At 34.5% G+C, this 22,699-nt stretch overlaps 1 protein-coding gene across 3 annotated transcripts in view; it reads left to right on the top strand.

Moving 5' to 3' along the window:
* TOGARAM1 (TOG array regulator of axonemal microtubules 1) overlaps positions 1–22,699 on the top strand; it is an 81,189-nt gene that overhangs the window by 54,587 nt on the left and 3,903 nt on the right. For 2 of the 3 annotated variants that reach the window (XM_067737056.1, XM_067737061.1), the window contains 8 exons: positions 613–766; positions 5,757–5,862; positions 7,938–8,173; positions 8,577–8,735; positions 11,768–11,894; positions 13,121–13,239; positions 20,167–20,356; positions 21,924–22,143. In XM_067737056.1, coding sequence (XP_067593157.1) covers positions 613–766; positions 5,757–5,862; positions 7,938–8,173; positions 8,577–8,735; positions 11,768–11,894; positions 13,121–13,239; positions 20,167–20,356; positions 21,924–22,143 — 1,311 coding nt within the window. The remainder of the gene's footprint in view (positions 1–612; positions 767–5,756; positions 5,863–7,937; positions 8,174–8,576; positions 8,736–11,767; positions 11,895–13,120; positions 13,240–20,166; positions 20,357–21,923; positions 22,144–22,699) is intronic. The other variant, XM_067737063.1, reaches the window with a different exon arrangement.

The following is a 22,699-nucleotide window of genomic DNA, read 5'->3' as shown; positions in this document are numbered from 1 at the left end:
TTTTGGTCTATTCCGTTCTAACACCTTCACTGCATGTGTCTTACATTATGCAGTGCCCTCAAGGTATTACCCTGAGCACTCAGATGATTTGCTTCCCCAATATCTAGGCCAATGCCTTACATCTAGAAAATGGAAAGTAAATGTTTGATTATGGAAGAAACATCGACCACATTACTACACATGGTCTTAGGATTTTTAGTATACCATTAATTCAATAACAATAGCAAAAATTGGTAATTTATATACAGTTGTCACAAAGCTTCATTTCTGTTATCGGTTGTACAGTGAAACAGGTATATATCCACATGTTTTTACAAAATGGGATCATATGCTTCTTACTGACTTTTAGCTCTTAAAGCTAGACTTTGTTATATGACTCATGACTGCAAAACCACTTATATACTTATAGTAAATGTAATTTAATAATTTTGTATATAAAAAGTATAGTTTTAAATAGCTTTGGTATCCAGGTATTACAATTTTGTTAGAGACTAAACTAATAGTTACTAGTTTCTATAAGAAATATTCATAGAGTCTATGGTCAGAATATTATTTGTACCCCTTTGTATCAGAGTTATTCGATGCTTTATTTAGTATGTTTCTTTGTTTTAGATGAAGCATCTCCTGGAGCCATTCCACAGTATAAAGAAAGGATGCCTTCTGTCACTCATAGTCCAGAAATAATGGATTCATCAGAACTACGGCCATTTTCCAAACCAGAAGTAGCACTGACAGAAGCTCTGAGGCTTTTAGCTGATGAGGATTGGTGAGTTCACCATCCTTAACTTAAAACTAAGCTGAGTTCCAAAAGTTTTCTGAAAGTTTATTTTTAGAAACCTTGAAACATTTCCTATTAAAATAGTCTTAGGAATGATTATTTTACTTCTTAGGCAGTCTGAGTTTTTTCCAACTTATTAATGTAGCTGAACTCTGGTCCTAATAGCACTGTATTACCTGTTATATTATAACTTACATACCATAAGGACATAGTTAGCTTTATTATGGATTATGCAAACCTTTTGGTATTAAGTATAAATCTCATCATTTCTCCAAGTGTTTCTCTGTGAAATATATCCTATAAAAATCCTGAAAATCCTTATCTGTTCCTACCACAGCTACAACAGCCACCCAGCCAACCCAGCCAATAACTCAAGGGGAAAAAAAAGACAGTGGCATTCCACTTGCTTCAGCTGGAACATCTCTTGGCTCCCCTTGTCCCATTTCCTCCCCTAGTCAATCTTCAATCTCTCTCTGCATCCACCTCCTATACCTCATCATCAGTTTTGCTTCTTTTCTAGATTCATATTCATCAACATAAAAATGTGCTATAATATTACCTGTTTTTAAAACTCTTTCCGAAACTGCACATCTTCTTCACATTTTCACATTTCTTTTCTCCCCCCTTTTTAGCAAAAGTCCTCAAAAAGGCTAATTCATTGTGTCTGCTTTTTCACCTCATGTTCTCTTCTCAACCTTCTTTGATTGGCTTTCAGCCCTCCCCACTGTGACTGCCACTTCACTAAAACTGCAGAAGTGGCCATTTGCTAAACACTGGTCACTTATTAGTCCTCATCATACTTAGCCTCTCAGCATCATTTGACACAGTTGACACTCCCTTCTTCATATACTTTTTTTCTTTTCACCCTGGAAAAATTTGAGACTCTTGGTTCTTTTCCTGCTTCAGTACTTAATGTTTGATTTCAAAATTGAGGAGTGCTCCAGAATTTAATCCACTGGCGTTCTCTATCTACATTCATCCCATAGATCCAGGCTGGCAATCTTTCCCTATAAAGAGCCAGATAGTAAAATATTTTAGGCTTTTCAGGCCACTTGTCTCTGTTGCAGCTACTCAACTTTGCTGTTATAGTGCAAAATCAGCCTTAGACAGTATGAAAACGAATGGGCACGGTTGTCTTTCAGTGAACTTTACTTATAAAAATTTTACTTATAGAAGTAAACTCTGATGGGGCTAGATTTGGTCTGTGAGCCATAGTTTGCCAACCCCTTTCTTAAATGATCTCATTCAATTCAATAGCTTTAAATTCTATCCGTTCTCATAAATGCTTATCTGAATCCCTGGTATCTTCTTGAGCTCTGGACTTGTAATTGAACTGCCTCCTTGACTTCCACTTGGATGCCAATAGACATCTTAAATTTAACATGGCCAAAACAGAACTCTTGACATTCCACTTCCTGCCAAGATAGATTAACAGGCATTAGATTTGCCTTCACATCAGAAAGAACTAAAGAAATAATACAAAATATATGAAACAATGGTTTTCAGAGTATTGTTAACCAGGCAGTGAAAGACAGTGATCCCTGAGAAACAAAGGTGAGCCCTTGCTAACTTCCTACACAGCTTAGGGAGGGGAAAACCATGTAGATACCAGCAGAGATAGAGATAGAGCTGGCAGTTTGGGGAGGCCAAGATAGCTAGAGCTTACAGGGCAGAATGCCAGAGGAGGATACAGTTCCTTAAAGAACTCTAAGAACCTTCAGAAGATTATTCTCAAATGTTTAGCTGAGTATTTGGTCAAGGCATGCTTGTGAAACCAGAACAAGGACCACTCATAGAAGTTACAAAGAATGTTCCCTGGGATGTATACAAGGGCAAGAATACTTTCTCTCCCCACCGGCAGCGTGGAAAACCTTATAATTCACATGGTATTGGGTAGAATACTCAGAAGAGTTTTGCTTCATCTATGGAATGAATAAGCCCTAGGCTAAAGACTAGTTTTGTTTCTCCAAACAGAGCATAAAAGCAAGGCCTGAAAGGATCAGACTTTCCAAGTAACTTAACTATATCTCATAATGAAGCCCAAAAATATTTATAGGAATACAAAAATATCTAAGATAAAAATTCACAATGCCTGGCATCCAATAAAAAATTACCAGGCATGCAAAGAAGCAGGAAAATACAACCCATAATGAAAAGGAAAAAAAGAAAGCAATTGAAACTAATCCAAAAATGATATAGATGATAGAATTAGTAGACAAAGACATTATAACTATAGTTACAATTCTAATCCATGTGTTAAAGAAACTAGAAGAAAGACATGAACAGAGGATCGGTGAGCTGTAGGACAACTTGCAAAATCCCTTTTGTTATATAATGTAACATGATTGAGAGAAGTGATATCCCATCATATTCACCCTCAAGGGGAGAGTATTATTCAGGGCATGTACACCTGGGACAGGAATCAAGGTGCCATCTTAGAATTCTATCACATCACGAATAAAGAGGGCCATTTTATATTGATAAGGGAGTTAATTCATCAAGAAGACATGGCAATCCTGAACCATATTTTATTATATAATATTATATTATATAAATTATATTACCATATAATGGAGCTTCAAAATACATTAAGCAAAAACTGGTAGAACTGCAAAGAAATAAACAACTCCACAGTTATAGTTGGAACTCAAACAATCCTCTCATTAATTGATAAAACTAGTAGAAAGAAAATTAGTAAGGATATAGAAGACTTTCAATTTGACCTGACTGACATTTATAGAACACTCCACCTAAAACAACAGAATTCACATTCTTTTCAAGTCTGCAAGGAACATTTACCAAGAAAGACCATATTCTGGAACATAAAACAAGTAATTTAAAAGGTTTCAGATTATACAAATTTTGTTCTCTGACCACAGTGGAATTAAATTAGAAGTTAGGAACACATACCTGTAAAATCTCTAAATATTTGGAAACTAAGTAACATACTTATAAATCACCCATGGCTGTAAGAAGAAATCATAAGGGAAATTAGAAAATATTTTGAACTTAATAAAATTAAGAATGAAACATTATATCAGTGACCTCAGCTTTCATCTTAAACTGAAACAGAAGAGCAAATGAAGCCCAAAATAAGCAAAAAAAAAAAAAAGAAAATAATAAACAACATGATGGAAATCAATGAAATAGAAAACAAACAATAGAGGATATAAATGAAAGCAAAAGCGGGCTCTTGGAGAAAATAAATAAAATTGATAAACCTCTAGTCAGACTGATGAAGAAAAAAGAGAAGAAACAGATGAATATATCAGGAATGAGAGAAGGAACATCACTACTGATCATACAGCTATTAAATAATAAAGGAATATGATAAACAGCTTTATGCCCATAAATTCGACAACTTAGTGAAATGCACAGATTCCTTGAAAGACAGAATCTACCAAAACTCACTCAAAAAGTAGATAATCTATATAACCCAATATCTATTGAGGAAATTGAATTTGAGTTTCTTTCCCACAAAGAAAACTCCATGCTTGGATGGTTTCACTAGTGAATTATACCAAACATTTAGGAAAGAAATTCTATACAAACTTTTAGAACATTGAAGAGGCTGGTATACTTCGCATCTCATTCTTTGAAACCAGTATACCCTGATGTCAAAACCATGCAGATGCATGTTTCACATGAACTTGAAAAGAATCTGCATTCTGAAGTTGTTTGTAGTGTTCTATAAAGGTTAAGAAGATCAGGTTGGTTGGTAGTGGTTGACAGTGTTAAGTTTTCTGTATCCTTACTGACTTCCTGTTTATTTGTTTCATCAGTTACTGGGCTTTTGCAATCTCCAACTATAGTTTAAGATTTGTATATTCCTCCTTAAATTAAGTTGATTTTTTGTCCGTTTCTTTTTAGCACTTAAATTTTGTTCAGTGGCTTGCATATTTCTGAGCTAAAGTCTTTTATCATTGTTATCTTTGTTACTCCTGTGTGTAATTTGCCCTTTTTTCTATGGCTGCTTTTAAGAATATTCCCTTCAACACTCTTTTTAGTAATTTGATAATGATGTTCCATTTTGTGTTTATTTTATGGTTATCCTGTTTAGGATTTGTTCTTGGATCTGAGAATTTATAGATTTGATGAAAAAATTTCAGCCACTATTTCTTAATTTCTTTTTCTGCTTTCCTCTCTCTTGACTCCACTTTCTGTTATTTACTTTGTGTACAGAATCTGGTTGTTTGTGCATCTGAACAGTAACTGTAACAGTTTTATGCTTAATCAAAAAATGAAAATCTTGAACCAGACAGCTATTAAATAGGTTTACTCTTGCCACCTTGGAATCTTAGGTCTTTTCTCCCTATTTTCTGTAACTTATTCAGGGGATTTAAATGCTTAGAAAAATAACCACCATCAATATTACCAACTAAGGAAACTCAGCTTGCATTTTTCAAACATATAAGATGGAAACCATCAAGTTTAAAATGTTATATCCCAATCCCACTTGAATCTACCGTCTTGTTAGTATTCACCTACCCTTCATTTGGCTCATTAGGTAAGATAATGAAAAAGAAATACAAGTTACAGAAACATCTCTTGATGGTTTTCTGCACTTGGATTATATACTCACCAACAAAGTAATACGTAGTTACTTAATCTCCTTCCATTTTTGTTTTACTGATTCCCTCACATTTGATTTGCCATTCCTTTCCCTTCTGTTCTCTAAAAAGAATATGACATTCTTACTGGTGGAGAAATGTTCCTTTTTATTTATAAAGCATGAACTTAGTTTGACTGTCAATAGTGCTTTTGGCTCTTAAAAGATGTTCTGGATCATGAAAGAGAACTATAGGAGTGAACAAAACTTTCCATATCTTTTTATTTGAGCTTCCTACATGATAAGGGAAAATACCCAGGGTCTTCTCGTTGACAGTATTCCATACACACAAAAGAAGAAATCTGAGATCCTGTTCCAGTTGAGCCCCATTTAATGCATGATTTTGTTGTTTCTTTCTTTTTCCCATAGGGAGAAGAAAATTGAGGGACTGAACTTTATTAGATGCTTAGCTGCTTTTCATTCTGAAATATTGAACACAAAGTTGCATGAAACAAATTTTGCAGTACTTCAAGAGGTAATCCTATGTTTCAGCTGAGTTAAGGATTGTTTGAATAACAAAGTATAAATATGCCACATTTATTTGACCTTAGAAAAGCTGTACTAAATGAAATCGGTAGGCTTATATGTAAAGTAACTCATGCCTTACTTTGCCACATTTGAAAAAATTGATAAAATGTTGATATTTTTAGGAAATAATACAATACATATTTAAAGCACGTTACTTTGATAGTAAATTTGGTTTCAAAGTCATTATTACTGATTTTCTTTCAGAATTTCAGCAAAATGTACATTTTGGAAATTTTTTTTTTAACATCTTTATTGGAGTATAATTGCTTTACAATGGTGTGCTAGTTTCTGCTTTATAACAAAGTGAATCAGTTATACATATACATATGTTCCCATATCTCTTCCCTCTTGCATCTCCCTCTCTCCCACCCTTCCTATCCCACCCCTCTAGGTGGTCACAAAGCACTGAGCTGATCTCCCTGTGCTATACAGCTGCTTCCCACTATTTTACGTTTGGTAGTGTACATATGTCCATGCCACTCTCTCACTTTGTCACAGCTTACCCTTCCCCCTCCCCATATCCTCAAGTCCATTCTCTAGTAGGCCTATGTCTTTATTCCTGTCTTACTCCTAGGTTCTTCATGACATTTTTGTTTTTTTCTCTTAGATTCCATATATATGTATTAGCATATGGTATTTGTCTTTCTCTTTCTGACTTACTTCATTCTGTATGACAGACTCTAGGTCCATCCACCTCACTACAAATAACTCAATTTAGTTTCTTTTTATGGCTGAGTAATATTCCATTGTATATATGTGCCACAACTTCTTTATCCATTCATCCGATGATGGGCACTTAGGTTGCTTCCATCTCCTGGCTATTGTAAATAGAGCTGCAATGAACATTTTGGTACATGACTCTTTTTGAATTATGGTTTTCTCAGGGTATATGCCCAGTAGTGGGATTGCTGGGTCATATGGTAGTTCTATTTGTAGTTTTTTAAGGAACCTCCATACTGTTCTCCATAGTGGCTGTACCAATTCACATTCCCACCAGCAGTGCAAGAGTGTTCCCTTTTCTCCACACCCTCTCCAACATTTATTGTTTCTAGATTTTTTGATGATGGCCATTCTGACTGGTGTAAGATGATATCTCATTGTAGTTTTGATTTGCATTTCTCTAATGATTAATGACGTTGAGCATTCTTTCATGTGTTTGTTGGCTATCTGTATATCTTCTTTGGAGAAATGTCTATTTAGGTCTTCTGCCCATTTTTGGATTGGGTTGGGTTTTTTTTGTTATTGAGCTGCATGAGCTGCTTGTAAATTTTGGAGATTAATCCTTTGTCAGTTGCTTCATTTGCAAACATTTTCTCCCATTCTGAGGATTGTCTTTTCGTCTTGTTTATGGTTTCCTTTGCTATGCAAAAGCGTTTAACTTTCATTAGGTCCCATTTTTTTATTTTTGTTTTTATTTCCATTTCTCTAGGAGGTGGGTCAAAAAGGATCTTGCTGTGATTTATGTCATAGAATGTTCTGCCTATGTTTTCCTCTAAGAGTTTGATAGATTCTGGCCTTACATTTAGGTCTTTAATCCATTTTGAGCTTATTTTTGTGTATGGTGTTAGGGAGTGTTGTAATCTCATACTTTTACATATACCTGTCCATTTTTCCCAGCACCACTTATTGAAGAGGCTGTCCTTTCTCCACTGTACATTCCTGCCTCCTTTATCAAAGATAAGGTGACTATATGTGCGTGGGTTTATCTCTGGGTTTTCTATCCTGTTCCATTGATCTATATTTCTGTTTTTGTGCCAGTACCATACTGTCTTGATTACTGTAGCTTTGTAGTATAGTCTGAAGTCAGGGAGCCTGATTCCTCCAGCTCCATTTTTCGTTCTCAAGATTGCTTTGGCTATTTGGGGTCTTTTGTGTTTCCATACAAATTGTGAAATTTTTTGTTCTAGTTCTGTGAAAAATGCCAGTGATAGTTTGACAGGGATTGCATTGAATCTGTAGATTGCTTTGGGTAGTAGAGTCATTTTCACAATGTTAATTCTTCACAATGTTAATTTTTTTTAGGTGAAAAATTTACGCTCTGGAGTTTCTCGTGCTGCTGTGGTTTGTTTAAGTGACCTTTTCACTTACCTGAAAAAGAGCATGGATCAAGAACTAGATAATACAGTAAAAGTTTTGTTGCATAAATCAGGAGAATCAAATACATTTATAAGAGAAGATGTTGACAAGGCATTGAGAGCTATGATCACTAATGTAACTCCTGCACGTGCAGTTGTTTCTCTTATCAATGGAGGACAAAGGTAATGTTCAAAATAATCTGGACATGTCCTTAAACTAAAAATACAGTTGCTTGTAATCTGGGGTATAGGAAAAAAACAAGCAAATTTCAATGTTATTTCAGTCAAAAAACATGTATTAAATAATTCCTACATGATAAACATCATATTAGGTACTAAGCATACAGAGGATAATATTGTTATTCTAATGTTACTTACATTCATACATCTGGAGCTAAATAAATGTCAGTGATTATGAGTTTTGTTTTTAACTTCTTGGGGAGGGATAGCTAATGCAAATAATTTGTCATTTTAGCCTGCAAGGATGATTGCTGAGGCTTAGGAGTAATCATTTGACTTTTAAGGTATATCTTTGAAAAATTGTTTATACATCAACTCTATTTTAATTGACCACGTTTCCCTGTAGCCATTTACACATTGCGGTAAGAAGATGTGCAGCCCAGCACTTATCAGATGTAGTAAAATTTATGGAACCAGAGCGTATTCTATCTGGAACAAAGGATATGGCTGACCGTATATTACCAGCTGCTGCTAAATTTGCTCAGGACAGCTCACCAGAAACCAGGTGAGTAGCTGCTAATAGTATTTGCTGAATCTCTTACTTTAAGGGCTTAAATGGTGTACTTTAAGGGCTTAAATGTCTTACTTTAAGGGCTTAAACAAAGGCTAAAGAAGAATGAACATTTTTCTAAATGGAAAAGTGGGATCCCCAGGGATTAGTGCTGGGGGATGATCTTATTTAACCAGTTTGTAAATGGTCTTGAGGGAGTGCACAGTGAATTCTCCAAATTTACAGATGACACTACATACTTCTGGGTAGTGAGATGCTGTGTCACAGGGATGATCTGCATGAAAATGGCACAAGACTGTATGAGTGGGCAGAAAAGTGGCTGAAGAACTTCATTGTGGGCAAATGTAAGGTAATGCCTTTAGGGGAAAATGATATATTTTCCAAGTAGCCTTGTAAAATCAAGGAAAAATACAGGAAGCAAAATGGATAACATGAGATACATTCACTTAGAAAATTCCATGAATTTCTGATTGCTGTCTGTACTTGAAGAATAGTTTTATGAAGGTTAAGAACAATCAGAGAAAGATAACAAAATAATTAAGATGTGGATGGTACTATAGCTGTAATGCTGACAGAAGTTTTGGAAGTAGTCAGAAGCCTAGGTTCAACTCCTAGCTCCAGTCACTGTCTACCCTAAGCAAGTTACTTAACCTCTGTTAGCCTCTGTTTCCTCGTCTATCAAGTTAGTAAGGTTGGACCAGATATTTATAATGTCCCATACAAAATCTAAAAATTATGGCAGTTATATATGATCATAGATTAAAGGAAGAAGGTAGGATCCTGACTTCATGGAGACTAAAAAGTAAAGAAGGATATCAAACTTTTAACATTTTAAGACAAAGATATTCAGTACTTTAGGTAACTACAGTTAATCTTGTGGAAGTCATTATGCCAAAAGCTAACATAGAAAGTAGATATATTCATTTTCTGTCGCTGCATAACAAATAACCACAAATATAGTGATTTAAGGCAACACAGATTTTTTTAGCTTACCGTTCTTAGGTTAGAAGTCTGGCATGCTCAACTGGGTTCTCTGCTTAGGGTTTCAAAAGGCTGAAATCAAGGTAATAACAGTGCTGGGCTCTTATCTAGAGGCTCTATAGATGAATCTGCTTACAAACTCATTCAGGTTTTTGACCAATTTCAGTTTCTTGTGATTATAGGACTGAGGTCCCTGTTTCCTTGCTGGCTGTCAGCGAGGGTCCTCTCTCAGCTCCCTTAAGGCCACCTGAATTCCTTCTCACACAACCCACTCCATCTTCAAGCCAGCAACAGCAAGTTGAATCCCTCTCATGCTTGGAATCTCTTTGACTTCTTTTTCTTCTACCAGCCACAGAAAGTTCTCTGCATTTAAGGGTTCATGTGATTAGATTAGGTTCACCCAGATAATCCCCCTATCTTTTTTTTTTTTTGTGGTACACGGGCCTCTCACTGTTGTGGCCTCTCCCGTTGCGGAGCACAGGCTCCAGACGCGCAGGCTCAGCGGCCATGGCTCACGGGCCTAGCCGCTCCGTGTCATGTGGGATCTTCCCAGACTGGAGCACGAACCCATGTCCCCTGCATCGGCAGGCGGACTCTCAACCACTGCGCCACCAGGGAAGCCCAATCCCCCTATCTTAAAGTCAACTGTGCCATATAACATAATCCTGGAAGTTATTTCTCATCATATTCATAAATTGTAGGAATTAGAGCAGGACATCTTTGGGGGAACCATTTTAGAAGTTCTGCATACTACAGTAAAGTTCAAAACAATTTAGGAGGGCTGGATCATAATAGAGTAGTTAGGAACAAAATAAAATTTACAATAGCTGTTTTGTGTACATCTTAACCTTTCCTTAATGGCATAGTAACTTTTCTAATCCATTTTGTCGTTTCTTAGATTCTTATTTGAAATTTTAAAATTACAAAATAATTACAACTTTCCAGTTTTAGTATTTCTTACACTTTGTGTCCCTTTTGCATGTTTACTTGTTTGCTTTAGCCATTCCCATATCATTAAGGCCTATGATAGACCTACAGTCCTTAACATTCTGGGATAAACTTTAGAGTCACCTTTGAAACTATAACTGATTAGGAGCTACTTATCCGGGTGTTGACCTTATTCTGGTTGTGGGGCAAGAAAAGTAATTTTTATTCTTTGTTATTAACCTCCCTTTCTGTAATTTCACTACATTTGAAGGAGTCTGGTTGATATAAATGATGCTGAGATCATCCTATTCATCTCCCCCACAAAAGCCTTGCCTTCCCTAGTTTTTCTAGTGTCATAATTCCAAGTTGTAGGTAAAAGTATAACTGTAATTATTTTAGGGCCAAGCCTCCTTGAAGAATAATAATGTATTTTTATTATGAGGTACTATACCGACCACCCCATCCAAAAATATCTCCAGTATGCACTTCCACCATATCATTTACCCATTAGAATGATATCTTGGCTTAAGGTATTATCCTAAAAGAATTATTTTAAAATTCATATAGCATAAAAAACCTAGTTTGGAGAACATTAGACATTCATTAATATATCAGCCACGATTTACCAACTAACTTTGGTTGTATTTTAAGTAGCAAAGAATAGGTTTTTGAAGAATTGAAACCCAGGTAAGTTTTGGCAGGAAAAGGAAAAGAGAGAGGGTCGGCAATACAAAACCTTTGGAAGGTTGTCTCAGGCCAGAACATCTGGCCAGCAAGTGAGCAGGACAAAGACACAGTTCTCTTAATTCATAGTTCTGCCAAATGCCAGCCTTGATATGGACCCTCGGGTGCCTGAAAAATAGAGTCAGAGCTTTTGGCTCTGATCTGACACATAGCTAAAAGATATGAAGCCATGTTTTTTTAAAGATGGGTGGCAAGAGAATGCTGTGTTTTCTAATCCAGTTAGTGTAACTACATTTCAATGACTTATTTAAAATAGAGATGATAATCTTGATGTTGATAGGTTTTTTCTATTGGAAAAAAAATTGTATCTAAGGACAGAAACTGAGCTTGTTAAGATTTATAGAATTATTTATGTATTTCTTAAATATCCATAGGTATTATGGCCGAAAGATGCTTTTCCTCATGATGTGTCATCCTAACTTTGATAAAATGCTTGAAAAGTATGTCCCATCTAAAGATTTGCCATATATTAAGGAATCTGTTAAAAGCTTAAGGCAAAAGGTATGTAGAAGAAGTTTATTTTATAAACAACTTTAAAAACAAAGTTCATTTGCTGAGGAAGGTAAAGGATAGAAATAATTACTTCTTTGATTATTTCTGTTAACCATTTAGAATATATCTACAGTAGCATTTCAACAACTGCAGTACTGAGTAGACATTCATAGTGTCAGTAGATGTTTATTGAACAGAAGCTTGATATTTGGTAGAATGTAGTGTGGTTTATTGGAATTACAAGACAGGTTTGAATCACAACTCAGAATTAGCAACTATATAATCTTAGGCACATCATTTCTTTAACCCAGAATTTTTATTTTTATAAAATGAGGATAATGATGTTTATTACAATTGATTCCTACTTTACCTTGTACGTTCTACCGTTAGAGCTCCTACCACACTGTGGAGTGTTGATAAGGAGATCCTTGAGGGGAAGCCCCATGTCTTATATATCATGACAGATAATGGGGATTCAAAAATGTCTGTAAAATGCGTGACTGAGGGAATATCAAGTGAAATGAAATGTGAAAAGTGTCTTATAAAAAAGTAATCTGTTTACACATTGTTTTTTGCAAAAATGTGCTTAATTTAATAATGTAGAATTTTTCTGTGTTAATTTATGTTATTCCTCTCTGGTAAGCTTAGGCAAAGGATTCATTTATGAAGGGATACTACTTCAAATATGTATTGTGGTAAACATTTTAGAGCATTTTTTTCTTCCTATTGATATTAAAGATTTCAGCTTAATTCATATAGAATTTATCAAAATAACCATGCAAAAAGATTGTCTTACTAAAATGAGGCAGATTATATCTGTGAGTTATTTCAAGTACAGGTATCAGGAAAAAAAAGAGGTTTTAAATAGTTCTTTCGAAATGTTTATTTTCATACTAGTGTTGCATAGGAATTCATTGTTTATATAATGTGTTCATATTTTCTGTATAGATTTTAAGCTTGAAGAAGAGTAGTTACAAAACATAGATGTTAAGTTTTGTATTTAAACAGTTTTACCAAGCCAATATCATTTCCTAGTAGTTGGGTACATATTTTGTTAATTTACTACTAATTACAAGATAGTTTACATATCTGAAACCCTTTAAAGCACAAGTATAGCAGATTATTAAAATGCTTTCAACCATAAGAGATGAACAATGACTGCTATGAAAATTCCATTGTACACATTCTTTCACTTTACAAGTTTTAAGACTTTTATTACACTGCCTTTCTTATAGGGTTTGGGAGAGATACCACTAGATACTCCTTCAGCAAAAGGAAGACGATCTCATACTGGCAGTGTTGGAAATACAAGGTCATCATCTGTTTCTAGAGATGCTTTCAATTCAGCTGAAAGGTAGAAGCGTTTGCTTGTCCACATATTACAGAAATTACTCCCTAATAGCGATGATAGTCTATTTGAATGTTTTCATGAACTATCCCAGGGGTATTTGTCAAAATTTAATGGAGTTTTAAAAGTTGGTAAGGACTTAGAAAGTGTGAGGTAGTTAGATTTAATAAGGTAATTGTATATTCACAGCAACTTGCTTTTACATGAGCTAAACATTAGTAAAACTTTAGTGTTATTGAACTTGTCAATAGTTGACCAGTGTTGGACAACTCTGATTAATTTTTTCAATTTATAGGCTTTACTTCCCCCCTTGATTATAAAAGTAATACATAATTATGGTTAAGGGGGAAAAACACTTGAGAAAATACAAACATTAAAAGAATTTAACGGGGGGGTGGTGGTGGGATGAGTTGGGAGATTGGGATTGACATATACAGTAATATGTATAAAATAGATAACCAAAAAGAACCTGCTGTATGAAAAATAAAATTCAAAAAAATAAAAATAAAGGAGAAAAAAAAAGTAAGTGAAAAGAGTGGATATATGTATATATATAACTGATAAACTTTGCTGTACAGCAGAAATTAATGCAACATTGTAAATCAACTATAATGTAATAAAAATTTAAAATAAAAAAAAAAGAATTTAACCAATCACATAATATCACCAACCAGGAAAAAAAACTACTCTTAAAATTTTTATAAATATAATTGTATATGTAATTGCATAACCTGTTTAAGCTATTTAGCAATATTTAATAGATTGATTATATAACTTATAAAAATCTTTCAGAATTATTATGATCTCTGGTATATTTTAAAATATATTTTAAACATTACTTTAAAAATTATATGAGTAGATACATAGGTATCTTTCATATTTTCTATATTTGTGTGTCTTTGGATAATAAATTTTACAAAAAATAAAAATCCATGGAATTTTGGAACTTTGTTATTCAAAGTGTACTTCACAGAGGGACGTGTAATGTACAACATGATAAATATAATTAATGCTGCTGTACGTTATATATGAAAGTAAATCCTAAGAGTTCTCATCACAAGGAGAAAAGTTATTTATTAAAAACATTTTTTTCTATTTCTTTAGGTGCAACTAAACTTATTGTGGTAATCACTTCATGAGATATGCAAATCAAATCATTATGCTGTATACCTTAAACTTGCACAGTGCTGTATATCAATTATATCTCAATAAAATTGGAAGAAAAAAAAGTGTGGGAGAAACAAAGGCTTGCTTAGACGAAAAATGAGGGAATTTGTTTCCATTAGACTTGCTCTGCAAGAAATGTTAAAAGAGTTCTTTGGAGGAAATAATACACTATAGGAACTAGGTTGCTTCCAGAGCAGAGACTGTGTATGCCACGTTATTCTATAGCTTGGAAGGACCAAACCACTTTGGGGCAAAAGTTTCAAAACAAAATGTGAGAGAAGATGTGTATTTATGTTTCTTTTAATTATTTTAGAATGAATTATTATTTAATTTATGAGGACTCTAGAGGAAATCGCTGACTTCTTCATGCAGTAAATAGGGCCTACTTCTAGGACCTTACCAATGAGGGGCTCATTTCACCTGCCACCTCAGCTCTTTTCTCCTCCTCAATACCCTTCTCAGTCTGATTGACTTCATTAGTCTGCGGGCCCTTTTTGCCCCATTTCTTGCCTCCTAGGGTCCTGATTTTCCTCAGTTGGCCACTTTTCTCACTGCACTTTAGCTCCCTTCTTCTCTCATGGCATCTTCACCTCCATGTCCAAGGCCTCAGTTCCTCTGTGCTGGGTTTTCTCTGCATGGGGTGTGGCCTTCTGTAGCTGTTGTTCAAGTCTTCTATACCCTAACTGATTTTCTGTCTACTTGTTCTATTAATTGCTAAGATAGGAGTATTAATATCTCCAACTGTAGTGGATTTTTTTATTTATACTTTAAGTTCTGTCATTTTTTGCTTTATGTATTTTGATGCAATGTGCTTATGTTCAGGTATTTAGGATAGTTGTGACTTTTTGATGAAACGACCTTTTTATCCTTATGAAGTCTCTCACTTTTTCCTGAAGTCTACTCTGTCTAGTATTAACCATTTTATTGTAATAGTGTTTACATGATATGTCTTTTTTTTTTAATAACAGTGTTGTGGAGATGTAAGTCATATAACACATAATTCACCTATTTAAAGCATACAATTTAATGTTTTTTGTATATTCACTGAGTTGTGCAGCCATCATTACAGTTAATTTTAGAACATTTTCATCACCTCTAACAGAAATCCCATGCTCATTAATAGTCACTATCATTTCCCTGCAACCCCCCCATTCCAAGCCCTAGGCAATATGCCTTCTGTTTCTGTGGATTTGCATATTCTGGGCATTTCATACAGATGGAATCATATGATACGTGGTCTTTTGTGACTGATTCCTTAGACTTGGCATTATGTTTTTAAGCTTTATCCAAGTTGTAGCATATATCAGTACCTCATTCGTTTTTACAACTAGATAATATTCCATTGTATGGATACACTACATTTTGTTTATCCATTCATTAGTTGATGGATATTTGGGTTTTGTTGTGGACATGTTTGCAATTCTCTTGGGTATAAGGAGTGGAATTGCTGGGTAGTAAGATAACTGTGTTTAAACTTTTGAAGAACTGTCAGACTGTTTTCCAAAGTGGCTCCATTTTACAGCCCCACCAGCAATAGTAAGAGGGTTCCAATTTCACCACACCCTCATCAATACTTGTTATTTTCCATGTAGGTGTAAACTGGTTTCTTATTTGACAAAGAGTCTCTCTTTGACAAACTTTAGACAGCCTCCTCTGAGCCCTCTTTTACACCAGGCCTCATCCTTGGGCCATGTCCTTGGCCTGCCTAAGCTAGTCTTAGTTAAGAATCCTGCTAAGTCATTTCCTTCTACCCCTTCATACTTATCACCCTTGATATCTGAGCAGGTTCCTCATCCTCCATCTTTGATATATAAGTATCTGGCTTCTCTTCAGCAAAAATCTTGTTAGACCAGCTTAGTAAGAAACCCCCTACTCTTGATGTCTACTCTTAGTAATCTTCCATCCACTGACCCTCTCAATCTTGGCTATAAATCCCCAGTTATCAAGTTTCAGAATAAATTTTTCAAAGTATGTTTTTTGTAGATCGTATGTGATTAGGTCTTGCTTTTGTATCCAGTCTAACAATCTCTGCCTTTTAATTGGGATGTTTGACCATTTATATTTGATGTTATTGTTCATATGGTTGGGTTTAAGCCTATCATCTTTTTTTTTTTTTGCGGTACGTGGGCCTCTCACTGTTGTGGCATCTCCCGTTGCTCCAGACACGCAGGCTCAGCGGCCATGGCTCATGAGCCCAGCCGCTCCGCGGCATGTGGGATCTTCCCAGACCAGGGCACGAACCCATGTCCCCTGCATCGGCAGGCAACTCTCAACCACTGTGCCACCAGGGAAGCCCCTTTTATGCTATTTTTGTCATGCATTTAACTTCTACATACTATAATCCCCACAATACATTATTGTAATATTTGCTTTGAATAGTCTATACATTGTATAATTAATAATGTTGCCATGAACTATTTTCATTCATTCTTTTTTCCCCCAATTTTATTGCGATACAATTGAAAAATAACATTGTATTAGTTTAAGGTATACAGCATGATTTAATATGTAAATATATTGTGAAATGATTACCACAATAATAAATTTAGTTAACATCCGTCACCTCACATAGTTACAATTTCTTTTTCTTTCCCTGAGAAATTTTAAGACCTACTCTCTTAGCAACTTCCAAATCTACACTATTGTCACCATACTGTACTTTACAACTCCAGAACTCATTTGTCTTACAACTGGAAATTTTTATCTTTTGAGTCTCTTCACCCATTTTGCCCACCCTTTAACCCCTGCCTCTGGCAACCACCAATCTGTTCTCTGTATCTATGAGTTTGGTTTTTTAGGTTTAAGTGAGATCATACAGTATTTATCTATCTCTGACTTATTTCGCTTAGCATAATGCCCTCAAGATCTATTCATGTTGTCACAAGCAGCAAGACTTCCTTGCTTTCTAGGGCTGAATGTATATGTATATACCACATTTTCTTTATTCATTCATCTGTCAGTGGACACTTAGGTTGTTTCCATGTCTTGGCTATGGTAAATAATGCTGCAGTGAACATGAGGATGCAGATATATTTTAGAGATAGTGATTTCATTTCCTTAGGATATATTAATCAGAAACGGAGTTCCTGAATTATATGGTAGTTTTTTTTTTTTTAAATACCCTGGTGAGGCATAGTTAGAGGCCTCTTCACCCAGTTGTTATTTTCCAAAACAGTGAATGGCTGCCTCACTCCCTTTCCTGCACTTGGAGTTCTTCATGGTAGTTCTATTTTTAATTTTTTTGAGGAACCTCCATACTATTTTCCATAGTGGCTGCACCAATTTACATTCCCACCAAGAGTGCACAGGCTTCCCTTTTCTCCACATCCTCACCAATACTTGTTATTTCTTGTCTTTTTGATAGTAGCCATTTCAGCAGGTGTGAGATAATATCTCACTGTGGTTTTGATTGCATTGCCCTGATGATTAATGATGTTGAGCACCTTTTCATGTACCTGTTGGGCATTTGTGTCTTCTTTGGAAAAATGTCTACTTAGTTCCTCTGCCTATTTTTTAATCAGGTTGTTTTTTTGCCATTGAATTGTATGAGTGCCTCTTATACTTCGGATATTAGCCCCTTATCAGATATATAATTTGCAAATATTTTCTCCCATTCTGTAAGTTGCCTTTTAATTTTGTTGATGGTTTCTTTTGCTGCGCAGAAGCTTTTTAGTTTGATGTAGTCCCAGTTGTTTGTTTTTACTTTTGTTGCCTTACTTTTGTTGTAAAATCCAAAAAATCATTGTCAAGACTGATGTCAAGGAGCTTATCCTCTATGTTTTCTACTAGGAGTTTTATGGTTTCAGGTCTTACATTCAAGTCTTTAACCCATTTGGGTTGATTTTTGTGTATGGTGTAAAATAGGGGTCCAGTTTCACTGTTTTGCATGTGGCTGTTTGGTTTTCCCAGCACCATTTAAAAGACTATGCTTTCCCGTTGTATATTCTTGGTTCCTTTATCATAAATTAATTGACCATATATCATAAATTAATTGTGTGTTTATTTCTAGGCTCTACTTTGTTCCATTGATCTATGGGTCTCTCTTAAACTAGTACCGTACTGTTTTGATTACTACAGCTTTGCAATATAGTTTGAAATCAGGAAATGTGATGCCTCCAGTTTTGTTCTTTCTCAAGATTGCTTTAGCTAATTGGGCTTTAGTGGTTCCATTCAAACTTTAGAATTATTTGTTCTAATTTTGTTATTTCAATAGGGATTGCATTGAATCTGTAAATTGCCTTGAGTAGTATGGTCATTTTAATAATCTTAATTCTTCCAATCCATGAGCATGGAATGTCTTCCATTTATTTGTGTCTTCTTCAATTTCTTTCATTTTGAGTGTGGAGCTTTTTCACCTCCTTGGTTAAATTTATTTCTAGGTATTTTATTCTTTTTGATGCATTTATAAATGAGATGGTTTTCTTAATTTCTTTTTCAGATAGTTGGTTGTTAGTATATAGAAATGTAACTGATTTTTATATGTGAATTTTGTATCCTGCAACCTTACTGAATTTTTCATTAGTTCTAACATTTTTTGGTGACATCTTTAGAGTTTTTTTATATAAAATATTATAACATCTGGAAATAGAGATAATTTTACTTCTTTCTTTCCAATTTGGATGCCTTTTATTTCTTTTTCTTGATTAATTGCTCTGGCTTGGACTTCCAATACTATGTTGAATAAGAATGGAAAGAGTAGGCATCCCTGTTTTGTTCCTGAGATTAAAGGAAAAGCTTTCAACCCTTCACTGTTGTATAATGTTGTGGGCTTGTCATATATGGCCTTTATTATCTTGAGGTATGTTCCCTCTATACCCAAATTGTAGAGAGTTTTTATTGTGAATGGAAGTTGAATTTTCCAGATGCTTTTTCTGCATCTATTGAGATGATCATATGATTTTTATCCTTCATGTTGTTAATGTGATACATTATATTGATTGACTGGTGGATGTGGAACCATCCTTGCATCCCTGGGATGAATCCTATTTGGGTCATTGTCTATAATTCTTTTAATGTATTGTTACTAATACTAAGTCATTGAAATAGTAAATCCCACTGGTCTTGAGATTCTAATTTTCCCAGGCATATTCACATGGCTATTTTTCAGAAAAGGATTGACATATCGGGCCTGAGACTGGTATCCTTGGAAAGGCCAGCTTGTGAGGTTAGCCTTTGGCTAGCATCTGGAAACTAGAATTTCAGGAGGATTTCCCCCCCCATTCTTTAACTTGATAAGAGTAATTTACTGTGCCTCTATTATTTAGGCAAACAGGATGGTTAAAGCTGAAGACCTGCTTTCCTTCTGGGAGTCTAGAATTTTGGTATGTCCAAGGCAGAGGACCACCCATGACCAACTACCCATAAAAATCCTGGGCACAGAGCCTCTAATAAGCTTCTTTGGTAGAAAACATTTCATATGTGTGGTCACAGTTTGTTGCTGGAAGAATTAAGTTTATACTGTGTGACTCCACAGGGAAAGGACTCTTGGAAGTTTCCATCTAGTTTCCTTCAGACTTTTACCCCATGCACCTTTTCCCTTTGCTGATTTTGCTTTATATCCTTCTGCTGTAATAAATCTTAACCATGAGTAAAGCTACATGCTGAATCCTGAGTTCTCCCAGAAAATCACCAAACCCAGGGGAGATATTAGGGACCCCCAACACAGGTATCGTGGCTATGGGTTAAGTCATTTTTTGAATTTTTCAAAAATGAATACATGATGAGAATTATTCATTGTGTTTGTGTTTTACCTTTCTTTCACTTTAGAGAGGTAACTGAAATTCGTGAAATCACCAGAAAATCAGTTCCCCGCAATTCCTTAGAAAGTGCTGAGTACATTAAAGTCATAACAGGTTTATTAAATGCAAAAGACTTTCGTGATCGTATTAATGGGATTAAGCAGCTTTTATCAGATACTGAAAACAATCAAGAGCTTGTTGTTGGAAACATTGTGAAGGTAAGGACTGTCAAAATTAATTTTCATTTTCAATCTGTGGTTAATAAGGTTCATTAACATAAAAAATTGCCCTTTTTCTTAATATTATATATATATTACTGTAAAGTGTTAAACTTAGTGAAAAGAATGCACTGCTTAGGTTTTGCAATGTTAAAAGCATTCTAGAACAATTGAAAGTAATTGAGGAAAAAGGTAAGAAAATAGGTTTATTTGTTTGACTCGTCCCACTAGATGGTAACTCCTTGAAAGCTCTGTATTCTCAGAGCTCTTAGAACCTGGCATTCAGTAAATATATGTTGAATGAGGGAGTTCCTTGTTGGCCTAATGGTCATTATTCCGGGCTTTCACTGCCATGGCCTGAGTTCAGTCCCTGGCCGGGGAACTGAGATCCCCGCAAGCCATGAGGTATGACCCCCCCCAAAAAAATTGCTGAGTTAATCAATAAATATTTTAAAAACCAGGGCATTTAAGAGAGTTGATATTACTAAGGAATAGTTAATAAAAGTTTTCATATGTAGGTTAGAAATCTGCGTATGCTAATTTTTATATATTATGTTAATATATATTTATAAATATATATTTATATTTTATAATTTGTATAGGAAGACAAGAAGCAATAGAAAGGGAGACAGTAGTAAATTAATAAATGTTAGTGGTACCAGAGTATAGATTACTTATGCTTCATCAGAGTTTAGTTCAGTTAATCCCATTAGTAATTTATTCATTAAATTCCATTTTAAATTTGTATTAGGTTCATTAAACTTGGCAAACATACTATAACAACTCTATTCTAGTGGTCGTGTCTCTTAATTTTCAGAAGAAAAGAACCATGTTACCGTGTCATGGGAATCAGAAAGTTACATTTTCTGATATCTGTTGAGTAATTTTCATATATCTATATCTACATATATCAGGAATTATTAGTTAATAGTCTTGGTTTCACAGAATAGCTCTTCCCTCACCTGATATAGGTAAAGAATTGCTTAGCATTCACTTTATTATATCTTGAAGTTATGAAAGCTAAGAATTAAAAGAGCAAGGAACAATTGTTTAAGTACTCAGGTTAAGAGGTAATAATAAAAACTTAACTCTGAAATTGCATCTAAAATTCTCATGAGAAACCTAAACTGAAACTAGATTAAATCTCTGTAGTAAAACGGACATGTCTACTTCTGTTACAAATAGAGAAAAGAATAGAAACTTTTCTTAAGTTTTTAAAGTTAGCTAAACCTGTACATTTCAGAAAACAGCATTTTTATCACATTTATAGTAAATCAGTTATCTGTGTACTGAACCAAATTTCTCAACCTTAATTTAGTAAGATGTCTTTTTAGGTGATGTTTGAAGCCTTCTCTTTTTGCTATAAGAAGACTGGACACTTAGATTTAGCATCAACATTTTTATAAAGTTCCTATTATCTAAGTTCAAGTTAAGTAAGATGTGTGTGTGTTTTTAAATAGTACATTTCTCCTTTAGTAGGATGGATACTATGAAATGTCATAAGGAATTTAAATATAATAGATATCAACATTATTTCACTTTAAATAATTTACCAATTTACTTCCAGATCTTTGATGCTTTTAAATCTCGACTTCATGATTCCAATAGTAAAGTAAACCTGGTGGCTCTAGAAACAATGCACAAAATGATTCCTTTGCTTAGAGACAACTTATCTCCTATAATCAACATGCTCATCCCAGCAATAGTAGATAACAATCTGAATTCCAAGAATCCAGGCATCTATGCTGCTGCCACAAATGTTGTTCAGGCACTGAGTCAGCATGTAGGTAAGAAATCTTACTTTGGCATTCAAATTATTTTGGCTTTACTTTCGTATTTTCTGATTCTACAAATTTTTTTAATACTGAAAACCTAGCTGTTAAATTTTTGTCAATTCATGTTGTGACAGAATTTTTTTTATTTTCTCAGTAAAAGTTTTAATTATTTTTAGTGATTAAATACCATCCCATTAAATTGACTTTCTCTTCCCTTCTTTTTGACTTTTTCAATTCTTATTTTCTACCTCAACTTCATATCTGATACAAAATTAACTCAAAATGGATCACAGATTTAAATGTAAAATTTAACTATAAGACTTTCAGAACACATGAGAAAATCCTTAGGACCTGTGCTTGGTGAAAAAAAAGAAAAAAGTATGTTCCAAAAAAAGTCTATAAATTGGACTTCATCAGAATGTAAAACATTTACTTTGCAAAAGACCTTATTTTTTTTACATGAAAATATTTATTTTTGTGTTACAAAAACAAAAATATATCCAAGCAGATAATGAAATAAACATATTTTTTAAGTGTCCCATCCTGGGCTCTCTGTCCTAGAAGTTAG

The sequence above is a fragment of the Pseudorca crassidens genome, chromosome 1, assembly GCF_039906515.1.
Source record: "Pseudorca crassidens isolate mPseCra1 chromosome 1, mPseCra1.hap1, whole genome shotgun sequence".
NCBI classification, from domain to species: domain Eukaryota; kingdom Metazoa; phylum Chordata; class Mammalia; order Artiodactyla; family Delphinidae; genus Pseudorca; species Pseudorca crassidens.
The sequence above is the reverse complement of the archived record's forward strand: the minus strand, read 5'-3'. Positions and strand labels throughout refer to the sequence as shown.